At 35.1% G+C, this 19,530-nt stretch overlaps 1 protein-coding gene across 1 annotated transcript in view; it reads right to left on the reverse strand.

Annotated features, from left to right (window-relative positions):
- The window catches only part of ADGB (androglobin), a 167,508-nt gene that overhangs the window by 117,177 nt on the left and 30,801 nt on the right, over positions 1-19,530 (reverse strand). The window contains 4 exon segments of the mRNA XM_082475050.1: positions 4,490-4,699; positions 6,646-6,717; positions 10,312-10,404; positions 15,053-15,209. Coding sequence (XP_082331176.1) covers positions 4,490-4,699; positions 6,646-6,717; positions 10,312-10,404; positions 15,053-15,209 — 532 coding nt within the window.

The following is a 19,530-nucleotide window of genomic DNA, read 5'->3' on the forward strand; positions in this document are numbered from 1 at the left end:
TGGACTGTGATAAGCTATGCATGTATAATTTAATCCCTAGAGACACCACTACAAACAAATGTATACAAAGAGATATACTCAAAAACACTAGGGATACTAATTCTAAAAGATATAATACATGCACTCCAATGTTCATAGCAGCATTATTTACCATAGCCAAGACAGGGAAGCAACCTAAATGTCCATCAACAGATGAATGGATAAAGAAGATGTGGTACATATATACAATGGAATATTAATCAGCCATAAAAAATGAAATAATGCCATTTGCAGCAACATGGATAGACCTAGAGATTATCATACTAAATGAAGTAAGTCAGACAGAGAAAGATGAATATTATATGAGATCACTTATATGTGGAATCTAAAAAATAATACAAATGAATCTATTTACAAAACAGAAACATACAGACATAGAAAACCAATTTATGGTTAACAAAGAGGAACAGGAGGAGAGATATATTAGGAGGATGAGATTAACAGGTACACACTACTATATATAAAATAGATAAAAAACAATGATTTACTGTATAGCACAGGGAACTATATTCAACATCTTGAATACCTATAATGGAAAAGAATCTGAAAAAATATATATATACATATATAACTGAATCACTTTGCTATACACCTGAAACTAATACAATATTGTAAATAACTATAGTTAAAAAAAATAAAACACCAGAGATAAACAAAATGGAATCCTACAGAATGTTCAGGAAATGAATAAGAGGACAGAAAAAGGAAATATATAAAATGTAACAGAAGTAACAGAGTAGACAAAATTGCGGACAAGACCCAATTGTATCAAATATAAATTACACACAAATTAAAATACAAGAGTAACTTGGATATACTTATCAAAGTTAAGAATTTGCATATATTTTGACAGAAAAATTACACACGTAGAAAGCTGAGAAAAGTCACACAAATGGGAAAAAATATATACACGAAGACGTTATTTTAGAGCATTGTTTGTATTGGTAAAACACTTGTCATAACCTAAATGTCTGTCAATATGAAATTAGCAAAATACGTATTGAGTCATCTCTTGGTATCTGTGGGGGATTGGTTCCAGAATCAGCCACATATACCAAAATCTGGGGATACTCAGGTCCCATAGTTGACCCTCCTTATCTGAGGATTCAACCAAGGGCAGATCATAACCATAGTGCTGTATTTATTGAAAAAAATACACTTATAAGTCAACCTGGGCAGTTCAAACCTATGTTATTCAAAGGTCAACTATAGTTATTGTCATCTTTAAACAATGGAGTGCAAGGTAGATCAATAAATATTAGCATAAAAAATGTCCATGGTTAGGAAAAAAAACACAGAATGATGAGTACTGTATGATCTTACTGTCGGTATAGATTATATATAGTAGGTTTACATATATTTGTAAGAAAAAGTTTAGGACGATATACAGAAATCATTTACTATGATTGTCTGGGTAGGTAGAGTCATAGGGAACTTCCATTGGCTAATTTAAACATTTTAATAATGTTTGAATTTTTTTAATAAAAGCATATATAATGTTAATAATAATGAACTGAGAACAAAAACATTTCCATTTTGGAAAAATGTAATTGAATGATGGAAAAATAATTTGTCATGGCATATACCTTGAAAACATTGTTTAAAGAACAGAATGTCACTGGGTGGGAGAGAGTTTCTTTCAAAGGCTGACTGCAGGCTCTGCCCAGAGACTGTGGGGTGAGGGGTATGGGAAACACGATAGGTGATGTTGATGCTGGTGTGTTCTGCACCCCACAGTTTGAGAAACTCTGAATTCTACGATAACATAGTGCTTAAAGAGTTAAGCACTTAATAAGTTAATTAACAAAGGTTAATCAGAAATAAAAGATAATATGTTTTTTATATGGATAGACAGATGGCAACAGGGGAAAAGTATTGGTCTCAAGGTGTGAGTTTCTCTGTTTATTCAGAGATAAATGAAAGCACTCAGAGAAAGGCTGCCAAGAGCACTACCTATCTGAAGTGGAGAGCAATAACTTAATTGCTTCTTTCAAGGAGCCCAAGGAATGCTGACATTGAAAAGCACCTGTGGAGACCACATGTGGCCCAGTAGCAGTGTTATCACTGCCAGGTGAAAGAAGAGAGAAAACTTCTCTGTTTTATAATACTGTTTTTTATGCTACCCAATAAATTTTTGATTGATGTCAAAGAACCTTGAGGCTATTTACTTACAATCCACACTGGAAAAAATGGAAAAACTTTTACAGAAAAAACAATATGTTGGTGTAAAAATCTGAACTTTAAATGTCATGCCTAGAGGCTCTCATTGGTTGGTTTACTTTGAAGAAATGACTAAGGTGATTGCTTCAAGAGACAACAGGAAAGGGGGAGAAGAATATATGTAATAAGGCAGAGAAGGAAAAATCAATGTCCAATAAGAAACAAATGAGAAAGTATCAATAAATGGAAGAAAACAAACAGTGAGGTGTATGCCTTAAGGTGTACAAGATGGGACAGTGGAAGGAAAATAGATGTAGGGTAGAGGATGTATCTCCCGTACATTATCCTGAATCAAGCAGTAGAGGGTAACAAAGAATATTCTTACGAACACCTTTCTTAAATATTTGCAGTGAAAACCAAAGGATATACATGTAAATAGTGAATTAGAATTGGAAGAGGAAAAAAATGAAAAATTAAATTGTGTATGTCTGGAAAGGGACAAGAAAAGAAAGTAGCAATATACTTTATCTTGTCAGAAATAATTTACTCTAATACTTTATTACACCTCATCTGCAAAGAGGTGTTGACTCAGCCCTACCATCTGGGAATTAGGGAGAGAGAGGTAGAAATGTCTGCTCCCAGCCCAGAGAGAACAGATTTCTACCAGCCAGAAAACCAGGTAGCCATCTCTATCACATGAACACAGCCTCTGAAACAGCAAAGTTCTTGTTTTGGTCTCTTTAAAAATTGCACCTGTCTATCTATTTATTATCATTGCTATCAGCAGTCTTCTATATCCTTCTAGGACTACAGTCCCAATTTTAAAAAATGGACCAAAGGAGAGGAGGGCTAGCAGGAGAGTGTTGTAATTTGGCTTGTGTATTTATTTTACAAAAAGAACTGTAGGGCTACCATGGTGGCGCAGTGGTTGAGAATCTGCCTGCTAATGCAGGGGACATGGGTTCGAGCCCTGGTCTGGGAAGATCCCACATGCTGCGGAGCAACTGGGCCCGTGAGCCACAACTGCTGAGCGTGCGCGTCTGGAGCCTGTGCCCCACAACGGGAGGGGCCGCGATAGTGAGAGGCCCGCGCACCGCGATGAAGAGTGGCCCCCGCACCACGATGAAGAGTGGCCCCCGCTTGCCGCAACTAGAGAAAGCCCTCGCCCGAAACGAAGACCCAACACAGCTAAAAATAAATAAATAAATAAATAAATAGAGTAGCTATTAATTAAAAAAAAAAAAAAAAAAAAGAACTGTAGATTGGACCGTGAAAATAAGAAATATATATTTGAACAAAAGACCTGGAAAAAGAAAACATCTAGAAGGTAATAGCTTCTTATATATATTTCCATATACTAATGAATACACTAAGTGGATGGGGTGCTGGATGCTTCAAGCTCAGTGCTATAGAGAAAAATGAAGCAGAGACAGGGGAGAGAGTGTCAGGGTTTCAGATAGGGTGGAGAGTAAAGGCTCAGAATGAGTGTCTGAAACACTAAACCCAGGAGATACTCGGGCATTCTAAAACAAAAAGGTTATTATCCATGTATTCCATATGTAACCAAATTATCATTCACATAACAATCATACATAAAGGAAAATAGACCTCAATATTAAGTTACCCCAAAGAAATCACATGTATATTCTAAGTGAATAAAACTTTGGAATGCATACTCCCTCTGAATGAAAGATGAATCAAAATAAAATACTCAAGAGAGAGGAAACTGTATTAAAAAAAAAAAAAACAATGATGAGGACTAACCCTTTTATATATAGAATAAGGGATAATTATAAATATGTGTTCAAAGATAAATACTAGAAAAAATGTTTACTCAAAAAACATATATACCAAGAAAACATTGAAATAAGAGTATTAGGTGGATTTTATTCTAAAAAACCAAAACAAACTATAAATTCATAATAATTAAAGCAATATGGTATCTGAATAGGATAAGGAAGATAGTGAAAGAAAATAGAATCCAAAACCAAACACAGTCAAATTGGAAATTAGTGTATGATAAAAGTGGTTTTTAAAATCAGTGTTAAAAGGTAGAAGATTCAGTATGTAATGCTGGGGCAACTGGCTGAGGTTTTGGAATAAAAAATAAACCAGTTCTTCATTTCTCACAGTAGATAAAGCAAAAGATCCAGACATTAGAAAGATCCAGACAGCTGACAGCCTTCGTAAACTGCCTCATCTTCTACTAGCTTCATTATTGGCATGTAAGAAAACTATATTTCAATATGAAAGACACACAAATTTTTAATGCATGTGAACACAAACTTACCATCCAGTAAAGTTTCACAACATACTTTCCATAGCTATTGAACAAGGGAATGTGACCCTTCACAGCCTTGCACAGAGAGTAAATGTGTTCCCAGGGCTTCCAGACCAGAAGAGGAGGTTCCCCTGCAGTCCCTTTAGAATAATTGTTCAAAGCACCCCCATTGAATATCTTCCACATGGCATAGATTTCGCTGATAATCCATCTCATCAGCTAGAGATAAAAACCAGTAGTGTTCATTAGTTATTTTTCAGTTGTTGGCACTGTAATTTGAAAGGGGGTGGGGAGAACAGTTGAAAATCTACTTCCAGTGGTAATGTCAGATTCTACATGTAGTATATCCCACATTTTGATTTCTGACCTACAGAATGGTCATAGATCTTGCTTTTGTTTTCAAAAAATATAGTCACAATACAAGCTAAAAAGTCTTAGCTAAGAGCTGTCTTCCAGAGTAAACTGTCAGTGATGTGACATTGACCTCCACATTAGTTGTGTGCATGTGTGTGACAGAAAAGGAGGGAGGAGAGAGGGAGACTGAATGTTTCTGAGAGCAATGATGATTTTATTTTGGAATTAACATTATATAAAGGATTGAGCTACTCTTCTGTAAATGTTGAGAAGTTTGAGAAGGAAATGATCCCTTTAAGTCTATAAAACCAATTAGACAAGCAACGAGACGTGGGAAAGAATTAAAATTACACATACACTTTACTCTAAGTCTCATATCCATGTGTTGATCTGCAGGTGCAGAAGTGCTCCAAGTAAAACTCCCAACTGCAGGGTTTTCAACGGGCAGCAAGGCACAGTGGAGAGTTGAACTTCACAGTACATTTTACTGCCTGGTTTGTAAGGAGATTAAATACTTGAGACTAACATCATAAGATTTATGTTTTCCTTGATTTGGTTATCTAGAAAATTTCTTAAAGTTTGGTTAAGTTGAAAAAGACAAATCAGATATCCTCCTGTATACCTGGAGATTTTACTACAGAATTATTTTATACTTCCTTTGTGGAATCTAAAATATGACATAAACGAACCTACCTGAGAAACAGAAAGACTCACAGACATTGAGAACAGACTTGTGGTTGCCAAGGGGGAGGGGGATGGGGGAAGGATGGAGTAGGAGTTTGGGCTTAGCAGATGCAAACTATTATATACAGAATGGATAAACAACAACATCCTACTGTATAGCACAGGGAACTATATTCAATATCCTGTGATAAACCATAATGGAAAAGAATATAAAAAAGAATATATATATATATGTATAACTCAATCACTTTGCTGTACTACAGAAATTAAGACAACATTGTAAATCAACTATATTTCAATACATAAATATTTTACACTTCCCTTGAAAAATGATATGCTAAAGTCTATGTAGGTTTAGAATTCATAAAATAAGCATATTTTAGACTAAACTATAAAATATAAAACAATTCAGAGATAATTTTATACTAATCAGTACAACCTGGCTGAAGAAAAAATAATTTGATTTTAATATTGGTCAAGATATTAAAGATCAGGAAGACAAAATGTTTAAATGGATAATGATTATGCCCCACTCCTCTGACCGGACCTTAGGAGAAAATAATCAAAAAGCCCGTTTCTGATGTAACTACATTAGGGGAGTGGAACAGGTCTGCTTCTGATGGATAGAACCCCGGGTGGAGAGTGGGGAGGTGTGTTCCCACGTGCTGTAGGACTGCTGCACTGAAAATCTGGTTTGTTTCAATGAGGTGTTGCATTTGAGCTGCACCCCCTGATTTCTCCACATTAGCAAGTCAAACAACACCAAACACCCTACTCTTGGACATGATGTAGGGCCAGACTGGCAACAACTTTATGTCAATTGCTAGGCACATGGATCCGGAGGAGAAATGCCTAGATGGTGTGTACTGGGCTACCCTGGTCCATGGGCGGGAGAATAGGGGCATAAGCAGTGCTAATATTAACATCTCCCCCACCTGTTCTCTCTCTACTCAATTAAAGAGCCTTCTCTTCCTCTTTGAGAGTCTGGCTTATGAAATATTCAGTTATACCAGAACTTAAAGGTGAGCAAGACAGCACTGAAATTGACCGACTGGGAATTGTTTAAGGGCGGGTCCCAAAGGCATTCTGCAGGGAGGCTTTTCTTAGGTTGATACTCCTCTACTTACCTCACTGCAGAGTAAATGCTCATTTGCTGAAAACAAGTCAAACAGGATTTCATTTTTCACAACCACTGGAACCTGAATATATATATATATATATATATATATATATATATATATATATATATATATATATATATATGGGGGGAGAGAGAGAGAGAGAGAGAGAGAGAGCTATTACTCCTTAGGAAAAATAAAGGAAATGTAGCTTAATGAAACCGTTTCATGTGCTGTAAACAGGCCAAACTCGATTTCATTTCTCACAACCAGAGGAATTAGAAGAAATAAAAAATAAGCGTATTATTCTGTAAGATAACCCTGTTAGAGCTGCAGGTGACATTAATTTAATAATGTAATACCTATAAAATACAGTATTTTATGACATTGGCAGGTAAGTATTTATAAAGGCTTTATCTTCCCTCCATCATAAAGGGCATAAAGTGGCTAGTGAAAATGAGGCAAAGATACCAAGGGTGACATAATCTATCTTCCAAGGGTATCTGAAACGCCTGTAAGTCATTGATATGCTATTCTTAGATACAAATTTAGCCATAGTAATTTTAGAATGTTTGAGGATGATGTAGCACTTCTAGGAAAATTCTTGACTTTAAAATATATATATTTTAACATAGTAATCCACCAGTTCTTCGTTATATTTCCAGTTCTGTAGCTCAGAAATTACAAGACTCTTTTTGTTTCATTAATTTTATTGATGGATGTTTCTAGTCTGGCCTGGTTCTGTCCCCAGAGGACGTTCCACAATAAAATCTTAAAAATTCAAAAAAAAAAAAATACAGTATTTTAACATATAATAAAATGTTGTAAGATATAACATATGCAGATAAATTTAGCATGCATAAACTCACAAACTGAGAGTTTAAAACCTGATTTGAAATTTAAATTAACCACTCTAGCTAAACCTGAAGCTTAGTTAACATCTGGTAGCTAGAAAAATGTCTTCATCTTGGATAAAAAATATTAGCTGAGACAGCTTTTTAAAATCTTGCTCAACTTTAAATATTGTTATGTCTTTTAAAGTTAATTTGGTGGTCATTATTTAATTGGTATATATCTAAGTTTGCTTTTATATTTAGACCAAAATATGACTTGTAACAGTTTTTAAAATTAGTTACAATTAATATCAACCTTATATATTTAACATATCAAAATAAAATGAAAGTTGCTTTGATTAGCAAAATAGATTTTTATAGAAACTAATGCCATCAATTACTCTCAATCATCTGTATAACTAGCATCTTGAAAATTCAATAAAATATTTTTATATGTCTGAGAAAAATTTACCTAAAACTACCTTGAAGGCCTGAATTGACTCTTATGTTCATAGTTTAAAAACATAATTTATATAATTTATAAAATTACATATATATAACTTTATGTTTGCATATATATATATATATATATATATATATATATAAAATTCTGGTTTGTCTGATTGTGACGCAACACTTCTAAAATGCCTATACCTTTCAGTATGTACAAAATGCATTAAAATTGACTATAGATTAAATATGTATTAGATATCTAAGGTTTGACGGGTTAGACTTAATAGTCACCTGCTGACAAATGGAAAGGAGGAACTGACAGTTTCTAAAAAGACAACAAATATTAAGACAGAGGTCTCTGCAATGGTATTTTAGCATCTTTATCCCCTACATCTATACCTGGGGCAAGACAAAGTTTTAGACATCTTACATCTGTTTAATATAATCAACATTGAAGGACCTGGGCCACCAATATCTGGTTCTCAGAAATAAACAAATCTGATTATTCACTCTGCTATTAGGGCGTGTTAACCCCCTTGGTTGGAATGGTCCATGTTGACTCTGATATCTTAAATTTAGGCTTTTAAGTTTTTTAATAAGTTAGTTTCTCTTTGACTTAAATCATGTCCTTTGATTTCATATTTTGCTTAGTGTCCTGGGGTATGTTTCTAGTGCTCTTTAAATTGTGGGTTGCAATTATTTAGTGATTCATGAAATCATTTAATGGGTCCGGACTATATACATATATATATACACACATATATATATCTATAAGATGTTTCAGGAATATATATATATATATATCTTTACATATATGGACTATAATAAATAGAGTAAATTTCATATAGAAAGGTCATTATTGTTTTGTAATATTTTTGTCTAAACTTTATGTATGTCCATATTTAATGACTCTCAATGTAAAATGTATTTATCACTGTGGTCTCATACATTAAAACTTGACAAGCACTATTCTAAAACTTTCCTGCTTAGCTAGACTTTCAGTTTGGGCTGTTCTGGTTCACACTTCAGAATGATGGATCAAGAGAAGGAGTCAGCGCAGAGGGAGAGGAGAGGTAAGGAGATGGATGGCAGCATTTCAATAAATACAGGTGGAAGTGTCATTAACAACAATGAATCAGTTTATTTTTAGTATAAGTGTATCTTCCAGAACTAAGGTATGCTAAAAGAGAAAAAGGTATAAAACTTTCCTACTTATTCAAACTTACAACACTCATTTCATGGAATTCATATCCTTCATTTGCATGGAATATAAACTCTGCACTTATACTGAGTAGAACCTGAGTGTTATTAATAATATATAAATATTAAGTGTATTATATTAACATCACAGAATTTGTATTCTTCATTTCGATGTTACCTAACATTATAAGTAATTTAAAGGTATGGTTTTTGTAAATTTGATTTATTTTATTTAAAATGTCTTACAGATAGGCATTGAATAAATACTCTGATGGACAAAGATGTACCTTTTTATTTTCTCATTTTAATAAATATTTAGGATTTAGGATTTCTGACTTTCTTAACTAATAACAATAATTGAAAAGCATGACAGATAAATTGTATTTTGTACATTAGTAACAGTGCTTCTAAAAGCTAAAACTCTTAGGAATAAAATCACTAGGCATAGAAACAGAGATGCAGTGAATTCCATGATTACAGAAGAATCAGCTTCATTATAACCTTTTGACTAGCATTAAATAACTAATTTAGTCTACTGGTTTTCTATGCATTAAATGAAAATGGGAGATTCAAGAAGGGAAAAAAGGCATTAGTGATAATTAAACCCTTGGAAATACCAAATATATTCAAACTAACATAGCTATTAATTAGGAAGATAGACCAGTAGGTCTAAAGTTTAATGTACATAAGTGCTATTTAAAATGAAGTTTTCTTGGGTGATGTCCATGTCAGTGTGATTCACATGGGGTTCAGAAATGAAAGTGGCACGTGAAAAATTATTCAAAAATTCCTGGAATAGAGAGATCCAAGTGCAGATCTCTTGGGCTGGAAAATAAATGCTTATTAACACTAGCGTAAACAGACCTTTACACCATGTAAGAAGCAGAAAGAAGAAAGTCTGTCAGAAATTAAGGAATAACTTTTTGCAACATTTCAGGTTAAAATTTGACATCATGAAGAGAAGAAGGAAACTTGAGGCCCTAAACAAAATTTCATTATTCTCTTGGAAACCAGTACAAACTATATCGATAAATATTTATTTCTAATTTAAAGGCCAAAAAGTAATTACTTTTTCTTACTAAATACCAAGAAAAAATTACCCTAAAAAGCTTTTAAAATGCAAATTTTCATAACTAGGATATTATATCTCATAGTTAATACATATTTTAATAGTAAAAATATCTCTTACCTGATTAATTAAAAAATCCTGTGGACGTTTCCAGGAATAAATTTTCAATGATGGTGGTAATTCAATCTTTCCTTCAGGGTCTTCAAAAAAATGCTATATAAAAAACGTATTAAATATTTTCTCCATATAGTTTTATTAAAACAAAAACAACTCTATCCTAATAAAAATGAATACGTGCATTGATCTGATCAATAAATAAGCATTTTTAGAATAATTTGTGTGTTTGTTCTCAGAGCTAGTTCTTACAGTACTTGGAGAATACTGAAGTTAACAATACTGTATTTAATTAATGAAACCTTGATTACTGAGTAGCATTTTGACTGCAGAGGAAGCAGTTCAAACAAGCATGAGTGGCTTGGGAATGTGAATTAGGTATGGTGGGGAAACAATTTTGGATGGGACAGATATGGCCACATTTTCCACTGAAAATATATATTTTTTTAATCTGAGTAGAGAAGATTGAAAAGTATTTACTTACTTTTCAGTTAGAATCATAAAAAAGATGATATGTAAATGAAATTTGTACCTTTGATCTGACTTTCATTTATTAATTGTTTTAATTGAACTTGTTATTTTGAGATAATCATGATTCATAAGCCATTGCATGAAATAATACAGAGAGTTCCTACGTTCTCTACCCAATTTCTTCAGCCATACCATCTTGCAAAACTACAGAACACAACCAGGATATTGACACTGACACAGCCAAGATATACAGAACATTTCCATCAGCACAAGGATCCTTCTTATGCCCTTTTATAGCCACACCCACCTTCCAACTCCCCAGTCTGTACTTAATCCCCACCACTTGGCAATCGCTAGTCTTGACGTATATAATTTTGTCATTTCAGTAATGTTATGAATGGAACCTACCATATAGTCTATAACCCTTTGGATTGGCTTTATTTCTCTCTCTGCCTAATTCCCTGGAGATTCAATCCATTCAAGTTGTTGCATGTATCAGTAGTTTGTTGTTTATTGCTGAGTAATATTTCATGCTATGGATATTTGTTTGTTTACCACCTGCCCATCGAAGGTCATCTGGGCTGTTTCCGGTTTGAAGCTATTACTAATAAAGCTGCTATGAACATTTGTGTATAGGTTACTGGTTTTTGTGTGAATGTGAATTTCCATTATTCTGGGATAAATGCTCAAGAATGCAATTAATTCTTTAATTTTTGAGCCCCAACTATGAGTCAATTAGTGAGTTCTGGAGAAAGAATGATATCCATATGCAAGCAGTCTAGCAAGTCAGAGAGACTTCAGGTAGCTGCTATGTAAAAATTCTCATAGCTCATAAAATGGTAGGGGACTGGGGGATCTTTGCAAGAAATAACATGACAATTTCTAGGATTACAAACAAAATGCTAAAGGAACATAAACTATCTGTATGGGAAAAAGAAATGTAATTAAATTTCACCTCAGTTAATAGGCACAGGGGAAAATATACTGTTCTGTGATTTTCATCATAATTATATGTTTACCCTAATGCTGGTGTGGCTTGAGAAATAGGTTATATTTTAGGGCATTGTCTGAGCGTTAAACATAATAAGTGTCTATGTGTATCTGGAGCATGTGGTTTATTGTCAAATTTAAGATACTGGAATAATTCAAATGAAGATAAAGGCGACCCTAACATCTAGTCAAAATGATAGAAGAATGAGTCCTTAAAAGACAAACTGATGTCTTTTCAGGAGCTGTACTAGACTTCTGGGTTTCTCTCACATTGCTTTTTTCCCTGCAAATATTAATTTAGTAATTTTAAAGTCCCCTATCTGACAATTCCAAAAGAGTCTCCTTTGGATCTGTTTCTATTATCTGACTTTTCCTCTTGATTTTTAGTCACTTGGTTCCGTTTCTCTTCACGTCTGGTAAATTTTGATTGTATGATATATGCTGGATATAAAAATTTATACACATTCTAAATGATGATGTCTTCGTCCAGAGAGGAGGATTTTATTCCCTTCTGACAGGCAGAGCACAAGATGAACTTGACCTAGTCAACGCTGGGTCTTAGGATTTGGCAGGACTGGTGTGATTTTGGTTTGTTCTTACTCAATGTGGAATTCTGTAGCCATGTTGGGGCACTAACTAAAAGTCTGGAGTGTTTATCAAGGTCCCTTCACTTGGTGTACATTGAATTCCATTCTCTACCTATCATCTTGAAATCTTTTCTCAATTATTAAGCTTCCAGGCTGCTGCTTTTTACTAATTTGCTCAGCAGCAAAACTTCACACTCACAGCTTAGGAGGTAGATAAATGTCTCAAAATAAAATTGTATGCAAAATTTACAGATCACTTCTCTGTAGTTACCTCTGAGATTTGGGTTCAAGTTCTGGCTGCTTTGGCAGTCAGACAATATCCTCCTTCCCTTCAGCCCAGAAAAACTGACATAAGCCCCAGGCCAATACTCTGTGCTTGCTTTCTAATTTCCATGCCTTGAATTAATAAATGTCTTTGAGGAAAAAAAACAGTGGGGCTCATCCCATTGTGATTCCCTTTTCTCCAGGATTTGAGCCCCTCATATTGTTAATGGTAATCCTTCCATGTCATTTTGCTTTAGGTATATTTCTTACATCCACCTTATAGTACTTTATCATATACCTCTTAATTTGGTTCACCCATCATATCCCTTTCTTGCTGAGGAAGTGAGACATAACGCTGGATTTACAGGGAAGGGTCGGGCATCTGAGGCTGATTTCCTGATCACTAGTCTCACATCTAAAGAAGTGGCCTTTGTAAAATTCCAAGGATAACTGCCATGGTTACATGCTTAAGGCAATTTATCCTGGTAAAATACGGATGCTGCAAATCATGGCTCAGAGCTAATGTGCCACCATATCACAGAAATGCAACCACAGTGCTTGGAGTGTCCATGACTCACTCCAGTGGGGAAACTATTGCTTCCTGAGCCATGAATGCTGAGGCTGTGGAACAGAACTGGGGGTGGAAAGCAAGGTTCTATCTCAGATGGCACCACTCTGCACTGTCGTAATAACCAGGACTTGAGCTGTGATCTCCTACCTTGTGAAAGCTGCGGCGGCGGAATGGGGTGTTAGTTAAGGTTCTGAAGTGTCACCCCCCATTGGAGTAGCCCCTGTTCACAGCAGGAGTAGGGCTAGTGCTTCCCAAATCATGCAGTTTTATACAGCAGCCAGCAATAGTCCTATATGTTGACCCCAAATGAAATGGACATCAACTGTCCATTTGACCAGCACACTTATTACTGCTCCAGTCTCAATGCTTTTCCTCCAATAAATGTTCTTCCAACAGACTTGCCCTTGTTTCAGTAACATTAAGTTCAAGAATTTGATACCTGACCTTCCAGAGATCTGTAAGAACTGTTCATAGTCATCTAATAAAGATATGTTTGCATTCTAAGGTTCTTAAAATGTTGTTTTATATGCTATTTCTTATTTCAAAGTTTTCAGGTACTTCTGCTCTTCCCTTCCCCGTTGATCCTTCGCAATTTGGAGTGACTCATCTCTGGATGTTTTCCAGAGCTCAGCTGCTCAGCTGAGGATTTGCACAATCTATCTTGCTGATGAAAGTTCACAGACAATCCCCATAAGATCTGAATTTCTATAAAATATGTAGAATATGACCATTTTCATTTGAACCCAGAGAGTTCAAAAGTCCTTTGCATCTAAAAGTTCCATAATCACCTTAGGCATGGTACAAAGAATGCATTCCCTCACATATTGTTATTTGAAATTGTTCAAATACTAACAGTGTCAGCAATTAGTTATCATTATTGAGTATCTTTTGTAAACAAATTACTGATATGAATCATGCAGTTGGTGACTGCATTTTGTGAACAAAATATAAATGCTAATAAGTACCATTTCAGAGTGCTTTATGCAAAAAAAGACACTAGAGTTCAACCTAGCCATTACGGCAATTTTGTTTGTGTTCTGAAAATTGTATTGTGTTTTCTTTTTTAATATCTTTATTGAAGTATAATTACTTTACAATGGTGTGTTAGTTTCTGCTGTATAACAGAGTGAATCAGCTATACGTATACATGTATCCCCATATCCCCTCCCTCTGCGTGTATTGTGTTTTAAAAGTACTTTTGTTGAATGAATTACTGCACCAAATAAATGGGTCATATTTAAAATGCAACCCAGACCGGTACCTTCTATAAAGAAGTTTTTAGAAAAAAAACATTTTTAAGTAAGCAAAAGAACCTAAAATAATATAACTGGAAAATGTAGGAACCCCATTCTCAGCTCCAATCTCAGGGACGCAACATGTTTAAAAGCTACAGGTAAATGAAGAGTAACCTAGATTTTTACCCAAATACCTTGGGGGGCAGATATTAAGAAGGATTCAATTCTTATAGTAACATCTCTTAAAATTTTATCTTCCCTGTAATCTCCAAATAACAGCACACAGTTTCGTGGGGGGCTCTCATTTTCTAAACCATCATCTCTAAATGTCTGGTTCCCAATTCTGTTAAAAATCCACTTGCTAGCCTGTTCTAGCAATTTTCCCTTTCTTCTATTATGACTCTTTGGTCATTTCTCTCCTCCCATTTACTCAAATGTGATTCACCAAAGCTCAGGACTAAGGCTTGGAAAGACAAGGTAGGATGGGGGAGGCAAGGTGGACAAAGACAAAATTTCTCTTTTGAATGGAGGCTGTGGAGAGGAGCGAGCACGTGCACACGTTAACAAATCTTATTCCATTAAACAATCAAAAACCAAAATGAAATCTAGTCATATTCAAGTCTACTTACAAGTATAGGGCTTTTCCCTGTTTTGTCCTTTTCTTTTGCACCTTTGCCTGCATCCCACTTTTCAGCATTTATGTCTGCCTCGCTCCATTCTGGCCAGATTGGAAATTTCCCCTTCTTCTGTTCACTGGGTTGCACATTACTGCCAAACAGGAACTGACTAGAGACAGAGGGGGGGAGGTGGTTTTCATTCAAATCTCTGAGGTAAACTACTGGATTAATTTCATGATGTAAATTTAATTATCTGGTTAGCAACCATGTTAAACATATTTTTCAATACAGTGGATGGACAGCTTCCACATGTTAAGGTTCTAAGGACAGAAATACCCCAGAGATTATTCTGTAAGCAAATTTTGAGCATTAGCCCCTACTTATTAAGGCAGGACATTCATCATAAACACAGAAGATGCCACGAAGGGGAATATTTATATACAAACCATACCCAACGAAAATCCTTTACATGTATAATAGTGATTGCTTTTTGAAGATCAGTGAAAATATAATTTGGATTTTCCCAAATATAAAAGTGCTATATGATCATCATTTTAAAAGAAAATTTAAAAATACAAATCAGATAAATAAGAAAGGCATACTCACCTCATTCTAGAAACCACATTGTTAAAAATTATCCATCCTCTCAGGTCACTGTACAAGGATATACATCTTTCCTCAAAAATGACATCATTCATCATATTCTCTTTTACAGATTGCTTTTTTCCACTTATCAGTCTATTGTTGATAGTTCCCATGCCAATAAGTGTTTAAATACTAATTGAATGATTGCATAATCTTCCATTGTATGATATATTGTCTTTCATTTAACTAAGTTTCTATAGTTGGAAATTTGAGGGTTTTGATTTAAAAAAAATTTTCACAATTATAAACAAGACTGTGATGGCTATCCCTGTTGCCAAATCTTTGCATACGTGATTATTTCCTTAGGATAGATTTTAATAAGGAGACTTACTGAATCAAAATATATGCAGGATTAAAGTTTATGATATATTTTGAGTAATTTTCTGCAGAAAAGCTGGACTTATTTTATACTCTCACTGTGAGTATATTGGTGTTTTCCTATCTCTAAACCTCTTTTGCTTTTTCTACATTTTTATGAATTGTAAAATCTAAAAAAGGCATCGTCTTAATTATTCAAGTTTTTAGCTACTTGTGAGGCTGGAAGCCTGCTCTAGACCCCGGGATAAGCAGTGAACAAACCAGACTAAAATCTCTACCCTTATTGAGTTCATAATCTAGCAGTGGAGACACAAAATAAACAGCATAAATTGAGTAAAATAAATAGTATATTATAAAGTGAAAAATGCTAAAGGGAAATATAAAAGAGGAAAGGGGACCTGAAGAGTTAAGTTGCACAATTTTTAATACAGTAGTTATGGAAAGTGTCTATAATAGGGTTATATTTAAGTAAATAGTGAAAGAAAATAAAGGATCAAGCTATGTGGATACCTGTGAGAAGAATGTTCCACAAACAAGGAAAAGTATTCCAGATGCAAAGAGCATCCTAGCTTATTTGAAGAATAATAATGAGATCAGTGAGGCTGAAGAGGGGGTTAAAAAGAGATGATTTCAGAGAGGTAACAGGAGGGGCAAAGATAATAAAGGTGATCTAAATAAAGGGAAGCACATGGGTCTTTAGTCTGAGTGAGGCAGGAAACCAAAGGAGGGTTCTGAGCAGGGGTATAACATGACATAACTGAAATTTTATAATCACTTTTGTTGCTATGTTCAGAAAAGACAAGAGCGACAACTTAGAAGGCATTGAAACAACAGGTGAGAGCTGGCGGTGGTTTGGACCAGGTTGGTAACAGCAGAGGAGGCAAGAAATAGTCCCTTGTGTATATTTTAAAGGCAGAACAAGTAGATATTGAGTTGATATTGCCTGAAAGACAGAAGATTATGGGATGGGACAAAACTGAGGTAGGCAATAAAGCAACATTTCAATTTTGAATGAGTTGTGTTTTAGATGTTTATCATACATTCATGGAGATGTTAAATAGGTAGTTATAGAATTCTGAAGTTTGGAAGAAAGAAATAGACTAAAAGTGAAAATTTGAGAGTCATTAGCATTTCAATGATATCTAAACTCTTAAGATGCGGTGAAATCACCAAGAAAATGATCATACATAAAAAAGAGGCAGTCCCAGGGGTGCTATTCAAAATGCCTAACAACTGGGAAGGAATGAGCATTGACTGGTCTAAATAGATGCTGTCCATGATCCTGGATCAGGGTCTTCAAAGCCACCAGCTCCGCCAGACATTTATCCTTTACTTTAAGTAGTAGGGTCGGGGATGTAAGGTCCTCAGGGTGGGTCAGGGACCCAGGGCAAGAATCAGAAAAGTCTGGGGATCAGGGTTATTGGTGAGGTTATTGTTAAGGCTACTCACGAATCAATATAAAAACATTTCAATATTCTATTAATCAGTACAGCTACATATCTGCCCTAGTACTCCATATTAAATGAGAAGAAAAAACCCAAAAAACTGAGAAAAGCAGTCAGTGAGTGTGGTAGACAGAATAATGGTCCCCCAAATATGTCCATATGTCCATATCCTTATCCCCAGAACCGGTGGATATGTTTCCTTCCATGGTAAAAGAGAGTTTGTAGATATCTTTAAGTTAAGTACCTTGAGATGGGGAGATTATCCCAGATTATCTGGGTGGGTTCAGTGGAATCATAAGGGTCCTCAAAACTGGAAGAAGGAGACAGAAGACGTCTGAGGGAGATGTGACTCCTGAAGACTAGACAGAACAATGCAAAACTTCTGATTTTGAAGACAGAGAAAGGAGACCACAAGCCAAGGAAGGTGCGCAGCTTCAAGAGGTTGGAAAAGGCAAAGAAATGGATTCTCTCCTTGAACCTCCAGAAAGGAATGCAGGCCTGCTGACACTTGTTAGCTCAGTGAGACCCATTTTGGACTTCTGACCTCCAGAATTGCAAAATAATACACTTGCACTGTTTTAAATAACCGAGTTTGTGGTGTTTTCTTACAGCAGCAATAAGAAACAGTGAGGTAGGAAAAACACGGTAGAGGGTGATGCCCTGGAAGCCAAGTAAAGCTGTTTTTTAAAAAATGAGAGAAAGAGCAACAGATCCAAATGCTCCTAACAGATCAAACAAGATGAATTATTAACAAATAAATATTGAACTTAGCAACAAGAAGGTTAAGGTCTCTGCAAATTTCATCTTCTAAGGTCAAGTTTGGGAGGGACTTTCCTGAACACCCTACCTAATATAGCAACCCTCACCTCTCTGCATCTTTTCATCTTTAATAGCACTTGACAATTCTCTCACTAATCATTTATGTGCTTATTGTATGTTTCCAAACATAGGGTTTGTAAGTTCTCCAGCGGCAGGAACACTGGGTTTTTCTTCACTCCCTCTATCTCCAGCAACTAGAACAGTGCCTGGACAACATGGGCAATCTATATATTTCTCTGTCATCTACCTATTTACATGAAATAGAAGAATATATGTCTTTATATTTCTATAATTTCTAATTAGAACTGTTTCAAATTTTTATATATAGGTAGAGATTGGCCAGATGCTCACCAGTCCTGTTTTCCATTTCCTATGTTTCCCATACTCCTTTACAGGTTAGCTGGTATTTTGTGATGGTGTTTTGGAAAATAGCATGTGGGGAGATGTGTCATATCCCACCTTTATGCTCCTAAAACATTTCCTGAGATACTTCTTACTCTCTTCCTGCTTGATGTATGGCTCAGTCCTTACGAGAAGACTTTAGAAAATGGTAATACCACAAGATGAAAGGTGCCAAGAATCCTTATGTAGCACATGCAAAGGCACCACTAAACTCCTGATCATACTCTGGTATGAATGAGAAATATCTTTTGTTGTGTAAGGTCACTGCGGTTTGGGGATTGTTTGATACTGAAGCTAGCACTGAGTACTTCCTATTTGCTACTTTGTTACTGTAGCTAGCATTGATTACTAACATTGACTAACATAAAGAGTGTAATTCTTTTCTTAGGGTTTGGATTTCCTCCTTTATATCTTTAATCATTATAAACATATACATGGTAAATTGCATAAAGATCATTTTTCTGTTATCAAATTTGTGACACCTGATTCTCTTGTTTGTTCTAACTTCTGCCTATCTTTTCTGTATTCTTGTGTTTTAGGACACGTTTATTATGAGTTTATCCTTATTAGGATAAGGGTTTTCTTTCCCTCCAATCCCCTTCCTCTAAGACAATCCTGTGTTGAAAGAATGTTCTTTGCATGCAGTATTGAGTTTTCTTCTTTCACAGACCTCAAATGAATAAGCCATCCAGAAACTTACAGGTACTTTAAAATCAGATCTCAAACTAATGTAAGTCTCAGTCCAAGGGTTTCCATTTCTCAAGGGAAAAAAATCTTTTTTTTTTTTTTCAGCCAGACACCAGCCAGAGAAATGCTAGCTTTATTATCAATCTCTCTGTGCTTGGGTGGATTTTTCTCACT

This window comes from Balaenoptera physalus, assembly GCF_965194825.1.
Source record: "Balaenoptera physalus genome assembly, chromosome: 9".
Lineage (NCBI taxonomy): Eukaryota > Metazoa > Chordata > Mammalia > Artiodactyla > Balaenopteridae > Balaenoptera > Balaenoptera physalus.